The sequence below is a fragment of the Phyllobates terribilis genome, unplaced genomic scaffold, assembly GCF_046119375.1.
Source record: "Phyllobates terribilis strain yellow unplaced genomic scaffold, ASM4611937v1 Scaffold_5__5_contigs__length_657084704, whole genome shotgun sequence".
NCBI lineage: Eukaryota > Metazoa > Chordata > Amphibia > Anura > Dendrobatidae > Phyllobates > Phyllobates terribilis.
Genome location: NW_027362765.1, coordinates 590,704,052 through 590,725,966, shown reverse-complemented (window position 1 = coordinate 590,725,966; position 21,915 = coordinate 590,704,052). Strand labels below are relative to the sequence as shown.

Sequence of the window (21,915 nt, the reverse complement as noted above, 5' to 3'; positions counted from 1 at the left end):
TACAAAGTACCCTTTATAAAAGGCATGTTCATTGTCTTCAAATTATAAATAATGAAAGAGACGTAGCTGTGTCATTGAAATTGACTGTAAAAGAGAAGTTAAATAGTAGAAGATAGGAATCTTGTCCTGGAATGAAGTTCAGAATTGCTGTGCGCTGATACTTCTCATTCAATTGGTCGATTATGGTTTGAGTGAAACTCTATCTAATGAACTAGAAAGCTTTTGCTGCCTAATCTGAGAGCAGTATGATGTAGAGACAGAGTCTCTGATTCCAGCAATGTGTGATTTACTGGGCTGCTTGCTGTAGTTTAGATAACATCACTATTTATCAGCAGGAATTTATCACTGGATAACTAATTAACCTGCAGCCATATAGTTTTCCATATTCATGAGCTCTGTATTACCCTGCCTCCGCCACTGATCAGTAGCTTTCTGCTTATGCACAGCATACTCAGAAAGCTGCCAGACAGTAATGGGGATGGGGTTTGCAAAGTTTAGCATTCAAAGAACTAGTAAATATGCAGAAAACGAAACAGTGATGTTATCAAAATTGCAGCAAGCTGCCTACTAAGTTATATATCACAGGAATCAGGATTTCTGCCCCTACATCATGCTGCTCTCAGATAGGGTAGCAGAAACCTGATGATAGATTCACTTTAAACACTGTTTAATGAGAGATTAAAGTACACTTGCTTGCAATGCACTAAGTGTTGCTTCTTATGCTAAGGTAAATATAATTTTATGATGGGTCTATAAATGAATGCCTAGTACATACCATGTTTCTATATGAATAATGTTGTTTTTAAAGCAGCACTCCCATCAAAGTTTTTATCCTCTTAATATATTGCAGTCATCATATTATACAGCACTGTGTACTTACAATTGCTCACTTTGCCTTTTTACCCAGCTAATTCTTCCCTTTTCCATTAGGTTTATGACATCACATGACAAAACTGACTAGCTGAATCCTTCTAAGCTCTATGTAGAAACAGGAGGTCAATTTTGCCTGTATGAGTCATATGTCACTGCAATAGTCCCTGGCAGGAGGGAGGAGCTGGGTCAAGAGCTGAAGAGGGGAATATTAAATGCAGGGACAAGAGACTTCCTGTTTCTACATAGAGCAGAGAAAAAAGCAGAATTTACTGGGTAGAAAGGTAAAATGAGCAATTGTAATTACAAAGTGCTATATAATGTGATTGCAATATATTACAAGGATGAAAACTTTCATGGGAGTGTGTCACGCCAGGTGTGAGAGCAACACAGAGGGGAAAGGGAAAGGGAGCCCAGACACTGGGGAAAGGGCGAAGAGGTGACCTCCTAATCTGGACTAGCTTCACCCTGTCACCCCCTAACGTCCCTATACAGCCTCCGCAGCTGTCGCCGATCACGTGCCTCGCCCTACTATCCCTGGTGTAAGGCTATAGCTGCGGGAGGAAGGAGATGAGCACTAGTCAACCTCCGCTATCACTCTAAAGACAAAAGGGGAAGACAACACAGGGGAACAACTCAGCTTTAGAAGAACTCCAACAGGGCACACGGGCTAAGAGTCCAGAGAGGACGTGATGCTGCTTCAGCCAAGTTCCAAGTAGAAATGAGTATAACCGACGACGCCCACCTAGACACACTAGGTATATATACACCCAGACTAAAGGGAGGTAGTTGCTGGGTCCTAAACACAGCCTCCTATCTAGGCAGCTGTCTGCATTGCCAAATGTGTAGATCTCCTGCAAACCATTGCAGGGCGACTGTCTGTCACCCGTGACAGAGTGCTTCTTTAAATCAAATTTAGCCAATACTTTTGATGCATAACAAAAAAATGTACACAAACACATAGTGTACCAATCAGATTTTAATAGGACAAGCCTACGCCAAGTGGGTTTCCAAGTTTAGTAGGTCGGCACCTAGTAGCCTGCTACTGTATGCTATGAGATGCCCCAAAAGTGATTTTTGATTAGAGGTGCGGCTTAAATTTCATGAACCCCAATTTAATGAATGATCATTATGCATGAAACAGCTAGCATCCTGAATATCAGGAGCTGATGATGTGTGGTAAATTATAAAACTCCTTGTCCACCAATAGAGTTTGTCCAACTTTCCCCACCATCAAACATATGCCATTCACAATATTAGTGTATTCTAATGAGACTCAACAGCCATTGGGCCCCCTTGGGCACTAGTGTCCAGGGGTGACTCTTACTTTTGCATCTCCTATAGTTACCTGTTTCAAAGCTCATTGAGCAAATGGAGCTGGAGCAAAAAATGGCAAGACCGTATGTTCATATGTTTGCTCACTAGACATTTAGACTAGTTCTATTGATGTGTTTAACAATAATTTACTTTTACAAAGGAAGCAGAAAGAGGCAGAAATTGAAAAAAAGTTTCGTGACGCCATGGCCAAAGAAAAAGCAAGAATAGTTGCTGAAAAATGGAAAGTTGAGATTGAGGATCGGAAAGCAGCAAAACTACTTGAAAAAAAGTTTCAGGAGGAATTAAAGGTAGGCATAATCTCTATGCTTTGCCATTGACTTTTAAATACAGTCTCATTTAATTCTTACTTGATCTTTACAAAATTTATTTTATTTTACTTGGCTCATTTATACATTATTATGTAAATCCAAACTATTCTATATACAAGCAATTGAATGCTAAATACACTGTCTATGGATATGAATGAGTCATGTGCTAAGCGGTATAAAAATGGCAAAAGTAACTTATTATATTTGAGCTATTACTTGACCTTTAGTAAATTGCATCCAAAGGATATTGTCCCAGCTCAAGAACACTGACCAATCAATGCTCCACACTGTGGCATGCTGGGATGGAAGTAAAATTCTGGATTTAACACTCTCTAAAATAAGAACTAATTTGTTCCGTGTATACAACTGTTCATAAGCAACGGAGTAGAACGTAAATTCTTAATTAAAATGATGGATGTCAACATTTTGCAGTAATTATTTCTGCAAATGCAATAGAAAAAATGTTAAAAACCCTTTAAAAAGTCGAATGGTTAGACATTGTAATTCTTTCCTCTGTGAAAGTAATATCACATTAAAACAAAAACCAAAAAGTAGCAGTTTAAAAAGTTATCAATTTGTGCCTAACTATCTTTTCTACTCTAGCCAATCATCCTTAAAGGGAACCTGTCACTATTTTTTTCATGTATGAACCAATACCAGTACCTTCCTCAGCGTTAGGTTTTAGGCTCTGTCCTCAGTAGGACAAAGCAAAGCACGCCTGCTCAAGCCGGCGATGTCGCTGCGCAGGCATACGATTTCGTTCAGCAATATGCATGACGCAGGACACATCATCCACATCAATCGTTTAGCGGGGAGAAGAGGGACAGGCGCCACTACAATGACACCCATCAGATCGGACCGTCCGAATTTGCATTCCTCGCTGAAGCACTTCAAAAGGTTTTTTGGGGGGATATACAGGGGAGTCAGGACATAATATACAACATTCTGGAATGCAGCACAGGCACTGAGGAAGGTGGTGGTATTGGTTCATACATGAAAAACTGGTGACAGCTTCTCCTTAATGAAGAGAGAGTATCTTTGTTGTGTTTCACTTGTATTGGTAGGCTATATAAATAGCTATACCCATTAGATATACCTGTTAGGCTGCAGTATCTTGGACCCACCAGAATAGACGCTGAGTGATTCAGGTTATTAGTTAATAAAAAAATTTTTTTAAATTTCTTCTAGCAGAAATTAATAAGCTCCAAATCTACTTTACGTAGGGCCATCTCCTGTTTGGTTTTTACGGTTAGGGATCCTTTTGCGTGCTAGTCGGATGTGTTAGTCTGACCCTACATTTAGCCTTCCTTAACATACCATCTTCTTCATCAATCAGACACGTCAAAATGGTCACATTATTGAGAGTCAAGCATCTGGGACTCTCAAAAAAGTAAAAATGTCCTGACGGAATGGGTTTGAGTGTAAGTAAAAGATTCTATAAGTTTCATAAATATATGTTGGAGAAATGTTTAAAGGTGCACATTGGCTTCTTCATTAAAGCATAGCTCGTGTTTTTAGAGTATGCTGAGTATACTATCTGCAGGAGAGGCAGAGGGACGCTGCTATAGGGGTTAGTTATGGATTTTGACCTATACATCCACATATATTACTCCAACAATCCTCTGACTTGTGAAATTCGAAAAACTCTTATAAATGTAATAGATTATTTTATTTGTATAAATACTTTATATTGGCTATGAAATTTTAAAACGAGTGTTACATTGTTTACTATAATACATATTTTCTGTGCTGGTAATTTCGTGCCTAAAATTGTATCAATATTTTTTCTGTATTTTACATTTTGTGTCTGCTAAAATCCGTAATGTACTGAATACAATTCCCAGAGCTTCACGCCTTCATTAACGATTCAAAGTCTTGAATTATATGCAGAACACTTAACAAGCGTGCTTTAACCATGCTAAAATATTTAACACTCCACAAATCTCCCTCCTAAAATGATGAGTGGACCATATTTAAAGTCGGGAAAGTGTAGTTAAAAAAATGTCAAGTCCATTAAAAGGCATTTACTTTCCAGACTTATGCAAATTATTTCTTCACTATCAACCAAATGAAAACTATTTGTTTCACTTTAGTAATTATAATGACATAATATTTGACAATATGATTTCAAAATCCTTTCGCTCATAAAGGAGATTAAATAGAAAATTATTCTACAAATTTATTTTGTGCTACAGTAAATAAAATCCTAGGGTAAACTGTAAAATTCCAAATTAATCTCTCACTTTGTTTCTCCTGTCGGTATGGTGTTAGTTTTACTCTGTAAATGGGTATACCACTCTTTGGGATTTACTGGAATTTAGTTTGATGTTCCCTCTATCAACTTAAGTACCCCATATTGGTAAGAATAGTACAATTCATACCTGTTAAGGTGCCTGCTCTCACGCTGTGAATGTCACACAAGGTGATGGAAATTCTAAATGCAATACAAAGGGAAGAGGGGGAGGAAACCCAAACACTAGGGAAAGGGGGAGTGGAGACCCTTAGGCAGATCTAATATCACCCTGCCTACCCTCCTTATATAGGTTCCACACCTATCGCATAGATAGGGAGGGGGAGGGGTGAGCACTAGTCAAGCCCCACTACAAACTAAAAACAACAAGGTAGACAAACAAAGAGAATACACTTATCTTGAGCAGACACCAGAGAGATAACGCCAACTGTCCTCCAAGGGCACCATAGAAGAAACTAGCCGACTGCTTGTGCTCCAAGCCTACATGAGACAGAGAAACTACCCAGCAAGGGTGTGTCAATCAGCAGCAGAAGGTGGAGATCGCTGCTGGATCCTAAAGGAAGAAAGATATACCTATACTACAGAGATGAGGAAATCAAGAAGGTGTCTGCAATGCAAAGTGCAGTGACCTTCCACAGCCAGCTCCAGAGCGACTGTCTGTCACACTTAACACACCCATGACAGTGAAATTGTCTGATTGCACATCTCCAAACTCTACTAATGTGATACTTCACTGAACATTTTTACAGCATTAATATGATGTCAACTGTATTATGAAATTGTATTGAGCACATGAGCTCCCCAGAACCCTGCCAGAATCAATAGAGAGTATAGTTACAGTGATGCCTTATTAAGAAAGAAACTACTGAAGTAACAACAGGGACAGTGAGGAGTGGGTATGATTTAGTAGTTGGACATGTAATATCTATTGAAAGATGATCTTTAAGATGAAGGGAATTTGATCAGATTCTTTCTATGTAATCGGAGGGCAGCTTAATGTAGTAATGGAGAGCCTGATTACTGCGATGTGTCACTTACTGGGCTCTGTTTTGCTGTTTCAATACAATTAGTGGTTTATCGTCACGAGTTTTTCACTAGAGGACAACTGGCCTTGTGCTTCCTAGTCCAACAAAGCCTCCAGCACTGATTAGCAGCTTTCTGTCACTATACACTGTACTCACAAAGTTGCCAATCAGTGGTGTGGTTATGGTTATACAGGGCTCAGTATTCTGAGCCCTCTTAGATTTGCAGTAGAGAAAACTGTTATTCTAGCACAACTGCTGCACCCAATAAACTAAGTGATACATTGCTGGAATCAGTATCTCTGTCTCTATCTCATTCTTCTGTCAGAATACATAGCAAACACCTGCTGACTGATTCGCTTTGTGATGAAAATACTCCTTGAATGACAACTTGTCAAGGTCATAATGTTTTTAAACAGAAAATGCTCAACTAAGTTGCCAAAAAAGTAAAAATGAATAGCAGAAATGAGACTTACCTACCTACTAGGACCTTGTTTAATGTAACCTCTTGCTTCTCTTAAAATTAGTTTAAAAATGTGCCATGCTGCAAAAGTGCATTTCTATTATTCTGATGAGCTAAGTATGCAAAGTTGAGTTAATACTGACTCATTCAGCAACAATTTCTGTTGTTCCGCTACAGTTATGTGTAAAATAATAGCAGTGTGTTTAAAAGAACTGAGAAAAAGCTCAATCCTCATAATAGCATTTATTTCCGCATACACAAAGGCACTGGGAGCACTGCACATTCAATTGCAAATGAAAACTTGAACAAAATATAAATTTTTAAACTGAAAATGAAGAAAAAGGAATAATGGGCAGTTCAAAAAAATAGCCGTGTCTGTATTTTCATTTACAAACTCGAATATTTACAGTATAAAAATTAAATTTATTTACAGACTTAACTCTTCTGTTAATCTCAGAACTAATATTTAGTTGTCTAACCTTTCTTTCTGATAACTGCTTTACATCTGTGTGGCATGGAGTCAACTACCATCTGACACTGGCAAACAGATGTTCTAGCCCAAGCTGACTGGACTACATTCCACAGTTCTTTTGCATTCTTAGGTTTTGTATCAAAAACAGCACTGTTGATGTTACTCCACAAATTCTCAATCGGATTGAGGTCTGGAGATTGGGCGGCCACTTCATAACCTCAATCTTGTTGGTCTGGAACTAGTATATTGTCCCATTGCTGGTGTGTTTGGGGTCATCCTGCTGAAACACCTAGTTCAAGGATATTTCTTCTTCAGCATAAGGCAACACAATCTCTTCCAGTACTCTGATTTATTCAAACTAGTCCATGGGGCCTGGTATGTAATAAATGGGCCCAACTCCATAGAATGAGAAACATCCCCAAACCATTATGATTGCTCCTCCATGTTTTACAGTCTTCACATGGCACTGTGGCTTGAATTCAGTGTCTCACAAACTATCTGCAGCCTTTAGAATGTTGCTCCACTTCTCTTTAGGCCAGTCAATGTGTTATTTGGCAAACTGTAACCTTTTCAACACATCTTTTTTTCAGCAATGGTACTTTACAAGTGTTTCTTGCAAATAGTTTGGCTTCACGTAGGCATCTTCTGATGGTTACAGGACTCACAGGTAACTGAAGATCTTCTTTGATCTCCCTGGAGCTGATCATTGGATGCTCCTTTGTCATTCTTGTGATTCTATGAACTACCGTATGTGGATGGTAGTATTTATTTTCCTATCACATGTTTCGGGTTTTGTTTGCCATTTTAAAGCAATAGAAATCTTTTTAGCTGAGCAGCCAATTATTTTCTGCACGTCTTTATATGTTTTCCCCTCTCTGATCAACTTCTTGATCAAAGTTCTTTCTCCTTCGGTACAATGTCTGGAATGATTCATTTTAGTTATTGAGCAAGGGCTAAAACCAGCAGGTACAACATTTTCTGCAAGGGACCAATATTTTCTGAAAGGAAACAACCCCTTTAATGTCCTCTTTACTATATATTGCAGCCCTGTATATAAATGAAGTATATATATATATATATATATATATATATATATATATATATATCTCTATATATATACAGTACAGACCAAAAGTTTGGACACACCTTCTCATTTAAAGATTTTTCTATATGTTCTTGACTTTGAAAATTGTACATTCACACTGAAGGCATCAAAACTATGAATTAACACATATGGTATTATATACTTATCAAAAAAGTGTGAAAAAGCTGAAAATATGTCTTATATTCTAGGTTCTTCAAAGTAGCCACCTTTTGCTTTGATGACTGCTTTGCACACTCTTGGCATTCTCTTGATGAGCTTCAAGAGGTAGTCACTGGAAATGGTTTTCACTTCACAGGTGTGCCCTGTCAGCTTTAATAAGTGGGATTTCTTGCCTTATAAATGGGGTTGGGACCATCAGTTGTGTTGTGCAGAAGTCAGGTGGATACACAGGTGATAATCCGACTGAATAGACTGTAAGAATTTGTATTATGGCAAGAAAAAAGCAGCTAAGTAAAGAAAAATGAGTGGCCATCATTACTTTAAGAAATGAAGGTCAGTCAGTCCGAAAAATTGGGAAAACTTTGAAAGTGTCCCCAAGTGCAGTTGCAAAAACCATCAAGCGCTACAAAGAAACTGGCTTACATGAGGACCGCCTCCGGAAAGGCAGACCAAGAGTCACCTCTGCTTCTGAGGATAAGTTTATCAGAGTCACCAGCTTCAGAAATCGCAGGTTAACAGCAGCTCAGATTAGAGACCAGGTCAATGCCACACAGAGTTCTAGCAGCAGACACATCTCTACAACAACTGTTAAGAGGAGACTTCGTGCAGCAGGCCTTCATGGTAAAATAATTGCTAGGAAACCACTGCTAAGGACAGGCAACAAGCAGAAGAGACTTGTTTGAGCTAAAGAACACAAGGAATGGACATTAGACCAGTGGAAATCTGTGCTTTGGTCTGATGAGTCCAAATTTGAGATCTTTGGTTCCAACCACCGTGTCTTTGTGCGACGCAGAAAAGGTGAATGGATGGACTCTACATGCCTGGTTCCCACCGTGAAGCATGGAGGAGGAGGTGTGATGATGTGGGGGTGCTTTGCTGGTGACACTGTTGGGGATTTATTCAAAATTGAAGGCATACTGAACCAGCATGGCTACCACAGCATCTTGCAGCAGCATGCTATTCCATCCGGTTTGCGTTTAGTTGGACCATCATTTATTTTTCAACAGGACAATGACCCCAAACACACCTCCAGGCTGTGTAAGGGCTATTTGACCAAGAAGTAGAGTGATGGGGTGCTACACCAGATGACCTGGCCTCCACAGTCAAGAGACCTGAACCCAATCGAGATGGTTTGGGGTGAGCTGGACCGCAGAGTGAAGGCAAAAGGGCCAATAAGTGCTAAGCATCTCTGGGAACTCCTTCAAGATTGTTGGAAGACCATTTCCGGTGACTACCTCTTGAAGATCATCAAGAGAATGCTCCAAGAGTGTGCAAAGCAGTCATCATGAAAATACAGAAAAATCTTTAAATGAGAAGGTGTGTCCAAAATTTTGGGCTGTACTATATATATATATATATATATATATATATATTTATATACAGGGCTGCAACGAGGAATTTCAGGGCCCCATACAGGCAAAATTTTTGGGCCTACTTGAGACTCCACCCAGGCTCCACCCCAGCTCCGCCTCCACCCCTTGAACCTTTCACAGTTCCACCACTCATTCTTGGAAAAACTCCACCTCTGCACCACGTACTCACCAATCACACATTAACAGTTCCCATTAAAGCATATCACATACATAACCATCAGCTTTTGTTTTGGCCAAAAGATTTTTTAAGCCGCCACCACGTCAAGGTAAACTCTTCTGGCTGGGTCCTACTCTACTCTAACCTGTTAAAAATTTCTTAAAATATCCCATACTCTTTTTAGGTATATTTTTATTTATTTTTCTTCAAGGGAATGTGTCACATACATTTTTTAAAATGACCAATAATATCATAAACAGTGGCCACTGTCACACCATGACCAGACCACATATAACCACCACATAGTGACCGAATAATACCACATACAAGGAATACCGCCACACCATGACCAGACCACATATTACCACCAAATAGTGACTGAATAATACCACATACAAGGAACAAATACCGCCACACCATGACCAGATCACATATTACCACCTTATAGTGACCAAATAATACCACATACAAGGAACAAATACCTCCACACCATGACCAGACCACATATTGCCACCATATAGTGACCTAATACTACAATACTGATCGTTAATAAAAAAAACACAATACTAATATTATCATAAGTGCCATTATGCACAGGAGCTCTGTACATAGTATACGGTGTATAGTATCAGTTTACAGGTAATACAGTGATCACCAGTGACATTATAAATTGGAACTCTGTATATAGTGTCAGTGTACAGGTAATGCTGTGATCATTGACATTTTGAACAGGAGCTCTGTATATAGGTTATGGCGTACAGGTAATACAGTGCTCACCAGTGATATTATACATAGGAGCTTTGTATATAGTGTACAGGTAATACAGTGATCACCAGTGACATTATACACATGAGGTCTATAGTACATGGTGTCAGTGTACAGATAACACATTGACTCACCAGTGACTCTAGTTTAAGTTCTTCATCTTCGCTTTTCTCCATCATCCAGCTCAGATCGCTATCACTTCTTCCAGTCAGGACTCGTCTCTGCATAAAATAACACACAGTTATCTAGAGCACATTCCCCAACTTCTACACTGCACAGCTGAATATGGACGTGCACCCACCATTAATACATAATTAGTTATTTTGCAACCCATCATTCCAAATATAAATTGTAATCCACCACTGCGCCCCCACTAACTATAAGGAGCACTTTCCCGACCTAATAAATATAAAAATTAATTAGCATCTGTACTCTTTCCCCCAATTCATTACCAGTCACACTCCATCATCCTCAACACCGCCCACCCTGTACCTCCCATTCCCCCGAATCATTACATTTATGTACCCCCCTCCATCCCAATTTATTTTGTCATGTCCTCTCTCTCTCCCATCCTCAATTCATCATCATTTACTCTCCCCCACCCCTAATTCATCATCATTTTTTGTCCCCCACCCTCAATTCATTATCATTTGGTCTCAATCCCCACCTTCAATTCATCATTTGCTCTCCTCGTCCGCCACCCTCAATTCATTATTTGCTCTCCCCACCCCTCCATAATATGCTCTCCCCACCTCTCATTCGTTATTTGCTCTCCCCCTCCAAATTCGTCATTTACTCTCCCCACTCCCACTCCAATTCATCATTTGCCCTCCCCCTACTCCCAATTCATCATTTGCTCTCCTCCCACTCCCAATTTGTCATTTGCTCTCCCCACCCACCACTCCCAATTCGTCATTTACTCCGCCAACTCCCAATTCGTCATCTCCTCTCCGAACCCTCTATTCCCAATTCGTCATTTGTCCCCCACTCCCAATTTGTCATTTTCTCTCCCCACCCCCACTCCCAATTCGTCATTTTCTCTCCCCACCCCCTACTCCCAATTCGTCATTTGCTTCCCCCCACTCCCAATTCGTCATCTCTTCTCCCCACCCCCCCACCTCCCAATTCGTCTTTTGTCCCCCCACTCCCAATTCGTCATTTTCTCTCCTCACCCCCCACTCCCAATTTGTCATTTGCTCTCACCACCCCCCACTCCCAATTCGTCATTTGCTCCCCCAACTCCCAATTTGTCATTTGCTCTCCCCACCCCCCACTCCCAATTCATTAGCTCTCCCCACCCCCCACTCCCAGTTCATTATGTGCTCTTCTCACCCTCCACTCCCAGTTCATCATGTGCACTCCCCACCCCCACTCCCAATTTGTCATTTGCTCCCCCCACTCCCAATTTGTCACTTGCTCTCCCCACCTCCCACTCCCAAATCATTAGCTCTCCCCACCCCCCACTCCCAGTTCATCATGTGCTCTTCCCACCCCCCACTCCCAGTTCATCATTTGGTCTTCCCACCCCCAGTTCATCATATACTTTCCACATCCCCCACTCCCAGTTCATCATGTGCTCTCCCCACACCCACTCCCAGCTCATCATGTACCAAGACCATTTAATTAATCTATTAAAAAAACTTCTGGACTGACATTCTGGAGCTCAATTCCAGTGAGTATGTGATGACATCATTGCATGCACACCATCTCCAGCACATCACATAAGAGGCGGAGAGACTCCCTGGAGCTACAAGATACACCGGAACCTGTTGAGCAGAAGCACAAGAGGTGGGGCCCTGGACGGGGTCTGTGTCCAGGCCCCTGCTCTTTGCTTCTGGTCACCGCTCCCCATACAGCAGTAAGGGCAGTAATGCCCTGATGGAGGCCCTGTATATATGTATACAGTGGGTGAAATAAGTTTTGAACATGTCACCAATTTTCTAAGTAAATATATTTCTAAAGGTGCTAGTGACATGAAATTATCACCAGATGTCAGTAACAACCCATGTAATTCACACAGGTAAAGAAATCATACTATAGAAGTCCATAAACTAAGTTATGTGTGATAATGAGAAATGACACACGGAAAAAGTATTGAACACATGAAGAAAGAGAGGTGCAAAAAGCCATAGAAAGTCATGACATCAGCTGAAATCTATCAGTAATTAAAAAGCAATCCTGCCACTTAGTGAAAAATAATATAAGCTGGTTCAACTGATGCCCTATAAAAAGGTGTCTCGTTACCAAGGTGCCACACAAAAAACATCTCATGATGGGTAAAACCATTGAGCTGTCTCAAGACCTTTGCAACCTTATTGTTGCAAAACATACTCATGGCATTGGTTACAGAAGAATTTCTAAACTGCTGAAGGTTCCAGTGAGCACTGCTGGGGCCATTATCCGGAAGTGGAATGAACATCGTTTCACCATTATTCGGCCACGATCAGGTACTCCCCACAAGATTTCAGACAGAGGAGTAAAAGGAATTATAAGAAGAGTTGTCCAAGAATCAAGGACCACAGTGGAGAGCTACAGAAAGACCTGGAATCAGCAGGTACAATTGTTTCAAATAAAACTATAGGTAATGCACTCAATCTCCATGGCCTTTATACACGCCCATCACACAAAACTCCATTTCTGAACAAAAAGCATGTTCTAATGCATTTACAGTTTGCTCAACAACATTTAGACAAGCCTGTGAAATAGAGAATATAGACTGGTCAGATGAGACCAAAATTTAACTCTTTGGATGCCATAATACACGTTGCCATGTTTGGAGATCAAAAGGCACTGCATATTACCCCAAAAATACCATGCCAACAGTGGAGTTTGGAGGTGGGAACATTATGGTGTGGGGCTGTTTTTCAGCATATGGCACTGACACTCCTCATAAAATTGATGGAAGGACGAATGGACAAATATATCGAGATATTTTTGATAAAAACCTGCTGCCATTTACCATTATGATGAAGATGAAACGTGGGTGGACGTTTCAGTAAGTAAATGATCCCAACCAAACAGCCAAGGAAACTCTCAATTGGTTTCAGAAAAAGAAAATAATGCTACTAGAATGGCCCAGCCAATCACCTGACTGGAATCCAATACAAAATTTATGGAAGGAATTAAAACTCAGAGTTCATAGAAGGAGCCCACAAAACCTTCAACATTTGAAGAGTGTTTGTGTGGAAGAATGGGCAAAATCACACCTGAACAATGCTTGCGATTAGTTTCTCCATGCAGGAGGCATCTTGAAGCTGTCATCACCAACAAAGGCTTTTGAGCGAAATAAATAAATAAATTTCACTAATAATACTTTTTCCCTGTGTCATTTCTCATTATTAGACATAATAACTTAATCTATAGATATCTATGATTTGATTTATTTGCCTTGTGGATTGGATGGGTTGTTGTTACCAACATCTGGTGAAAACTTGAATTTCATTTCAATAGCACCTTTAGAAATATATTTACATAGAAAATTGGTGACGTTTTCAATACTTATTTCACCCGCTGTATATATTGCGACAAGGTCACTGGCGAAGTACTGGAGAGGAGATTGAAATTGTTAATTCCAGTGATATAAACATAAAAAAAGTGTTCCAGCACACAAAGTAGTGCTAGGGTGATTTAAACAGCTGTAGAAAGGGAGGAACTCAGAGGATAAATTCCCAACCTTTTAGAGAATTTGTGTGTGGGGTAGCCCTGAAGGTGGAAGCTCTGAGATTTTTTGTCTTGTGAAGGAAAGCTAAACCTTGGATTGTTTGTTCCTGAAGCAGGCAGTTACCCGTAGCAACAAAGACAGTGCCATACATTATGTTTTGTTTTTCCTGTAAGGCCGCGAAGGCAGAGTTTGTTTTTGTTCACATTGCCGTGGTTTATGCAGTGCTCTTAATAAACCACAGAAGATTTAAAGAGACACTGTTCCTGTGTTTACCTCTATGTTCAGCCAAGAAAGCTGATCTACCACAGTTGGTGTTAGAAGTGAGGGCAAGATCCATAGGAAGCAAGTGTGATGGCTATGGACAGACTGCATGTCCTGGATGAAGGCGGCTGTGAGCATGGAACAGCAGTTAGACAAAATATAGGAGCTGATCAAGCACCTGGTCCAAAGCCAGCACCAACAGCACCTGCAGCATTTGCAGCAGCACAGGGAGCAGCCCCGGGATTAGCTCCGAGAACAACAGCAGCAGATTGATTTACTCACAGAGGCAGTTTGTGGCTCGGCAGTGGCTCCAACCCCAATGTCAGCTAATGATTTCTCTTTCTGGAAGGCGGTGAGGAGAGCCTTGCAGAAGATGACCCCAGGTGATATAGAGGCCTTTTAACTGTTTTTGAAAGGGTCTCCGATAGAGAGAAACTCCCGCCAGAGCAGTGGGAGGAGGTTCTGGCACCATACTTAATGGGAAAGCCACAAAAGGCCTACTATGATTTGGCCATACAGGACGCCAAGGAATATGAAAAATTGAAAACGGAAATTTTGGCGCGCTTGGGGGTGACAATGTTTATCAATGCACAACGGGTCCACAGCTGGGCATATCACCATGACAAACCCCCTCACTCCCAAATGTTTGATCTGCTGCAACTCATCCAAAAGTGGTTACAGCCAGAGTCCTCTACCCCAGCGCAGATGGTGGAGCGAGTTGTAATGGACCGGTTTCTGCACTCCCTTCCAAGCCCAATGCAAACTTGGATTGCCCAGGAAGATCCATGGAATGCCTATGACTTGGTCGCACTTGTCGAAAGGTATCAGGGGGTTATGTTTTTCCTATGAGGCCGGGAAGGCCGAGTTTGTTTTTACTAACATTGCCGTGGTTTATGCAGTACTCTTCATAAACCACAGAAGATTAAAAGAGATGTTGTTCCTTTGTTTACCTCTATGTGCAACCAAGTAAACCGATCTGACTTGTTTGCATTCAGTTCAAGTGCAATGGTACCAAATACTAATGAAATGTACAGTATATAAACTTTTGACTTTGCAGCAAGTAATAAAAATTCCTTAAAACATTCTCTCTCTCTCATTATTCTGGCATTTAGCAAATATTAAAAATTATGGTAATCCTAATTGACCTAAAACGGGAAAGGTTTATTCTGATTTCATGTCAGATATTGAGAAAAACATGCATATGTGTCTTTTTATATAGTGTATGCAAACTTCTGGTTTCACCTATATATACAGGTGCATCTCACTAAATTAGAATTTCATGAAAAAGTTAATTTATTTCAGTTCTTCAATACAAAAAGTGAAACTCATATATTATATACAGTCATTACAAACAGAGTGATCTATTTCAAGTATTTATTTCTGTTATTGTTGATGATTATGTCTTACAGCCAATGAAAACACAAAGTCATTATCTCAGTAAATTTAAATAATTAACAAAAAACACCTGCAAAGGCTTCCTAAGCGTTAAAAATGTCCCTTAGTCTGTTTCAGTAGGCTCCACAATCGTGGGGAAAGACTGCTAACTTGACAGATGTCCAGAAGGCAGTCATTAAAACTAAGTAAATGCAAAATAAATGTTGCATTTCATTTGGAAATCAAGGCCCCAGAGTCTGGAGGAAGAGTGGAGAGGCACTCAATCCAAGCTGCTTGAGGTCTAGTGTGAAGTTTCCACAATCAGTGATGGTTTGGGGAGCCATGTCATCTGCTGGTGTAGGTCCACTGTGTTTTATCAAGACCAAAGTCAGCACAGCCATCTTGGAGCACTTCATGCTTCCCTCTGCCGTCAAGCTAAATTTAGGAAAATTTAGGAAAAACCCTACTAAAAATTTAAAGACACATGGAGCTGGGCTACAGTAACGAGTACGACATGTTCCCATTAAAAAAAGTGGGACTCCTATACTGTTTGCCTATGGAGCGAATGCAACGGCTGCTAAAAATTTGGAGGCACTCCAATGCCCCTTGCAAGAGACATAGAAGTCGGAGGGCCTCCTGAAAACAATGTTCCCATTATTATAAAGTGGGTCTCCCCCATATTGTTTGCCTATGCAGTGAATGCAACGGCTGCCAAAAATTTGGAGGCACTCTAATGCCCCTTGCAAGGGACGTAGAGGTCGGAGGGTCTCCTGAAAACTATGTTCCCTTTATTATGTAGTGGGTCTCCTATACTGTTTGCTTATGCAGTGAATGCAACGGCTGCCAAAAATTTGGAGGCACTCCAATGCCCCTTGCAAGAGATGTAGAGGTCGGAGGACCTCCTGAAAACAATGTTCCCATTATTAGGAAGTGGGTCTCCCATACTGTTTGCCTATGCAATGAATGCAACGGCTGCCAAAAATTTCGAGGCACTCCAATGTCCCTTGCAAGAGACGTAGAGGTCGGAGGGTCTCCTGAAAACAATGTTCCCTTTATTATGTAGTGGGTCTCCTATACTCTTTGCCTATGCAGTGAATGCAACGGCTGCCAAAAATTTGGAGGCACTCCAATGCCCCTTGCAAGAGACGTAGAGGTCGGAGGGCCTCCTGAAAACAATGTTCCCATTATTATGAAGTGGGTCTCCCATACTGTTTGCCTATGCAGTGAATGCAACGGCTGCCAAAAATTTGGAGACACTCCAATGCCCCTTGCAAGAGGCGCAGAGGTCGGAGGGCCTCCTGAAAACAATGTTCCCATTATTAGGCAGTGGGTCTCCCATACTGATTGCCTATGCAATGAATGCACAGGCTTCCAAAAATTTGGAGGCACTCCAATGCCCCTTGCTAGAGACGTAGAGGTCGGAGGGCCTCCTGAAAACAATGTTCCCTTTATTATGAAGTGGGTCTCCCATACTTTTTGCCTATGCAGTGAATGCAACGGCTTCCAAAAAATTGGAGGCACTCCAATGTCCCTTGCAAGAGACGTAGAGGTCAGAGGGCCTCCTGAAAACTATGTTCCCATTGTTTGAAAGTGGGTCTCCCATACTGTTTGCCTGTGAAATGAATGCAATGGCTGCCAAAAATTTGGAGGCACTCCAATGGCCCTTGCAAGAAACGTAGAGGTCGGAGGGTCTCCTGCAAACAATGTTCCCATTATTAGGAAGTGGGTCTCCCATACTGTTTGCCTATGCAGTGAATGCAACTGCTGCCAAACATTTGGAGGAACTCCCATGCCCCTTGCAAGAGACGAAGATATGGTGATATGGTAGATATTTTGGTGATATGGTGGTGGAGGATTAGGATGAGGAGAAGGAGGGGGACAAGAGCAAATAGACAAAATCAAGAAGCTTATACGCATGTCTAGGTGTGAAGACAGAGGTGCATGGGAATAGAGTTAGGCCTCCCAAAAAAAGACACTGTTATCACTAAGTGGTGTTGAGAAGTCTGGCCCAATCCAGCCCTTGTTCATTTTTATAAGAGTCAGCCTGTCAGCATTTTGACAAGCGGATGCGCCTATCGGTTATAATTCCACCGGCGGCACTAAAAACCCGCTCTGACAAAGCGCTAGCGACAGGGCAGGCCAGGACCTCCAAGGCATAGAGAGACAGTTCATGCCACATGTCCAGCTTGGATACCCAATAATTATAAGGAACAGAGGAATCACGGAGGACGTTGGTACGGTTGGCAAGGTACTCCCTCACCATCTTCTGAAACTTTCCCTCCTTGGGAGAGTACCCCGTGCCTTAGGGCCTGTGTGATGGGAGGGTCTGAGAAAACTGTCTCAGAACTTTGACAGTGTTCCTCTACCTCTGTTGGATTGCATTTGTGTCTCTATCGCCTGTACTCCTTTGTTGTCCAACAAACTGTGACCTCTGCCACCAGCGTTTTCAGATGGGAATTTTTTAAATAATTCTGCAACAAGGGCCTTCTCGTACTGCACCATTTTATTAAGCCTGTCCTGCAAGGGAATAAGAGACAGAAAGTTCTCCTTGTAGCGTGGGTCTAGAAGTGTCACCAACCAGTAATGACTGTCACACAAAATTTGGACAACGTGAGGGTCACGGGAAAGGAAGCGTAACATAAACTCAGCCATGTGTGCCAGACTACTAACAGGCAAGACTTATGTGTCCTCATCAAGAGGATGACTGACCATGCTCTCCTCCTCATCCTCCTCTTCCTGCTCCCTGTCCTCAGACCATCCAAGCTGAACAGACGGTATGACAGTTGTGCAGGTAGTACCGTCTATAGCGCAGAAATCTAGCTCCTGTTCTTACTCCTCCTCCTTCTCTTCCTCATTGTCACCCAATCCACAATGGGATGAGATGAGGCTGGGTTGTGTGGAATCACCTTGTATGGTTCCTTGCTCCATCTCACCATGATCCGCCAGCAATGCATCCTCTTTAATTGTGAGCAGAGTGTTTCAGAAGACAGAGAAGCAGGATGGTGATGCTAATTATGGCATCATTGCCGCTCAACATCTTGGTGGAGTCCTCAAAATTTTGAAGGATGGTACACATGTCTGACATCCATGTCCATTCCTGAGGTCTTATGTGTGGAGTCTGACCTGAATACCGACGGCCATGTTGATGCTGGTAGTCAACAACTGCCCCTTTCTGCTCACAAATCCTTCCCAATATCTGCAATGTAGAGTTCCAATGCGTGGTGACATTGCAGATCAGTCGGTGAGCTGGAAGCTGCAAACGATGCTGAAGTATGGGAAGGGCGGCGGAAGCTGTAGCTGACTTTCTAAAATGGGTACACAGGTGGCGTACTGTGACAAGCAGAACCAGCAGATCGGGGTAGGTTTTGAGAAACCGCTGAACCACGAGGTTAAGCACACGGGCCTGGCATGGTACGTGTGTGAGCTCGTCTCGCCTCAGAGCAGCAACCAGGTTCCGGCAATTGTCACACACAACCATGCCTGGCTGTAGGGTCAGCAGTGTCAGCCACAGATCTGCCTGCTCTTTCAGAGCTGTCCACAACTCTTCAGCCTTGTGTGGCTTGTCACCTAAGCACATTAGCTTCAGCACAGCCTGTTGCCGCTTGGCAGAGGCAGTGCTGCAGTGCTTCCAGCTTGCAACTGATGTGGTCATTTCGGAGATGGAGTCTGAAGAGGAGAAGGAGGAGAAGCAGGAGCTGTAGAATGTGGGGGCAACCCTGATTGACCCAGGGCCCGCAATCCTCGGTGTCAGGAGGACGTGTTCCATCCCAAGGTCCGACTGGGTCCCGGATTCCACTAAATTAACCCAGTGTGCTATCAGCGAGATGTACGGTCCCTACCCACAAGCACTTGTCCACATGTCTGTGGTTAGGTATTCTTTCCCAGTAACTGCGTTGTTGAGGGCATGGCTAATTTTATAGGACACGTGCTCGTGTAATGCGGGGACGGCACACCGGGAGAAGTAGTGGCGGCTGAGGACCGAGTACCGAGGGATGGCCACCGCCATAAGGTAGCAGAAAGCTTTCGTCGCCACGAGCCTAAAAGGTAACATTTCGAGCTCAAGCAGTCGTGAAATGTATGAATTTAATAGTGTGGCCTGTGGGGCATTGGGTACCCTTGCGCTTGCGTTCCAAGGACTGGGGTAGGGACAACTGAATGCTGCGCTGGGATAAGGACATGGACGTGCTTGCTGATGGAGCTAGTTGAGAGTGCGCAACGACAGGTGCAGGGCGGGATGCATTTTGGCGTGCCCCATAGACAGGGGATTGGTGTGCACGCACAACAGTGGAAAAAACAGTGGTGTCACCCGCAGACACTGTTTCTGGACCTTGGGGTTCGGCCCACTGAGTCGGGTGCTTTGCTGCCATGTGCCTGATCATGCTGGTGGTGGGCAGGCTGCTAGTTTCACTACCCCTGCTGATGCTGGCCTGGCAGGTGGTGCAATTGGCCTTTTTGGGGTTATCGGCAGAGTCTTTATAAAACAACCAGACTCGAGAAGACCTAGCAGTTGGACTGGCAACTTCCGTCGTGTTGGCGTTACAAGGAATGCTTTCCCACCTTGTGTCTGTGGCCACCACACTGCTTCTTCCTATCTGTTGTGGTGCTACGCCTCTCTCCCCCTGTGTGCTGCTGTCCTCACTCTGTATGTCCCCCTGCCAGATTAGGTCAGTTACTGTATCATCCACCACCTCGTCTTCCATTTCCGCACCCTGGTCCTCCTCCTGGCTTTCTGGCAATTGTGTCTCATCAACATCATCCACCTCTTGCGACAGTAATAGCACTTTACCACTATTGCCTTCATGTGACCGTGGTTGCTCCAATATTTGGGCATCGCTACATGCGTTTTCCTCTTGACTCACTTGAAGCTGGCCAGATGAGAGGCCCGAATCTACCAATGGAAAAGTGAAAAGTTCTTCTGAGTGTCCAAGTGTGGGATAAGTTGTCTCCGGGCACTCAGCATGGTGAGAGGAAGGAGGATCAGGGTGAGGAATATGCGGTCCAGACTCACGGCTACTCAGACTTGACCGTGTGGAAGACAGGGTGGTAATGGTGGTTGCAAAGTAACTGGAAGCATTATCTGCTATCCAACCAACAACCGTTTGACACTGCTCTAGGTTCAATAGTGGTGTACTGTGGTCCCCTAGTAATTGGGACAGGTAGGTCGAACGACAAGATGTGGGTGTTTGTTGTGGCACAATTTCAGCTTGCCTCGGCCTCTGCATGCACCATCACCATCACGTCCACTTCCCCGTCCCTTGACACGCTCCTTGCCCATTTTAAATGGAGGACAATATTTTCCACGTTCACGAGAAATGGCTGATTTTGGAACGCAGTTATATATGATACGTCTGACAGAGAGCCACAGTTTTAAATAGCAGGCCTTTAATTTGCTAATATTATTCTATACAAAGACCTAGTGTGAATAGCTTGACAGACACACTGCAACAAAATGAAAACGGAAGAAATGGCTGATTTTGGAAGACTGTTATAGATGATATGTCTGACAGAGAAGCACAGTTTTAAATAGTAGGCTTGTAATTTACTAATATTATTCTACACAGAGACCTAGTGTGAATAGCTTGACCAACACACTGCAGCGGAATGAAAATGGAAGAAATGGCTGATTTTGGAACACTGTTATAGGTGATATGTCTGACAGAGAACCACGGTTTTAAATAGCAGGCCTGTAATTTACTAATACTATTCTTCACAGACACCTAGTGTGAATAGCTTGACCGACACACTGCAACAGCATGGAAAAGGAGGCCAATATTTTCCATGTTCAGTTCAAATTTCTGGATTTTTATTGCTGAAATATGGAACAGATCTGGCTGTATTCTGCAGTGAGAACTAGCAAATGGAGCAGAAAAATAGTTTTTTAACCAAATAACCAGGATTAAGAGCAAAAAAAAATTTGCCCTGGCCCCAGTTGGCGGATGCTTTAGTCCAGGTCTGGGAGGAGATCCCACAGGAGACCATCCGCAACCTCATCAGGAGCATGCCCAGGCATTGTAGGGAGGTCATACAGGCACGTGGAGGCCACACACAATACTGAGCCTCATTTTGACTTGTTTTAAGGACATTACATCAAAGTTGGAACAGTCGGTAGTGTGTTTTTCCACTTTAATTTTGGGGGTGACTCCAAATCCAGGTCTCCATTGGTTAATAAATTTGATTTCCACTGATGAATTTTGTGTGATTTTGTTGTCAGCACATTCAACTTTGTACAGAACAAAGTATTCAATGAGAATATTTCATTCATTCAGATCTAGGATGTGTTATTTGAGTGTTCCCTTTATTTTTTTGAGCAGTGTATATATGTTGTGGAATACCTAT

General features: G+C 42.4%; 1 protein-coding gene across 1 annotated transcript in view; it reads left to right on the top strand.

The window, feature by feature from the left end:
- The window catches only part of SH2D4B (SH2 domain containing 4B), a 393,818-nt gene that overhangs the window by 143,109 nt on the left and 228,794 nt on the right, over positions 1 to 21,915 (top strand). The window contains exon 4 of the mRNA XM_073685972.1: positions 2,348 to 2,495. Coding sequence (XP_073542073.1) covers positions 2,348 to 2,495 — 148 coding nt within the window. The remainder of the gene's footprint in view (positions 1 to 2,347; positions 2,496 to 21,915) is intronic.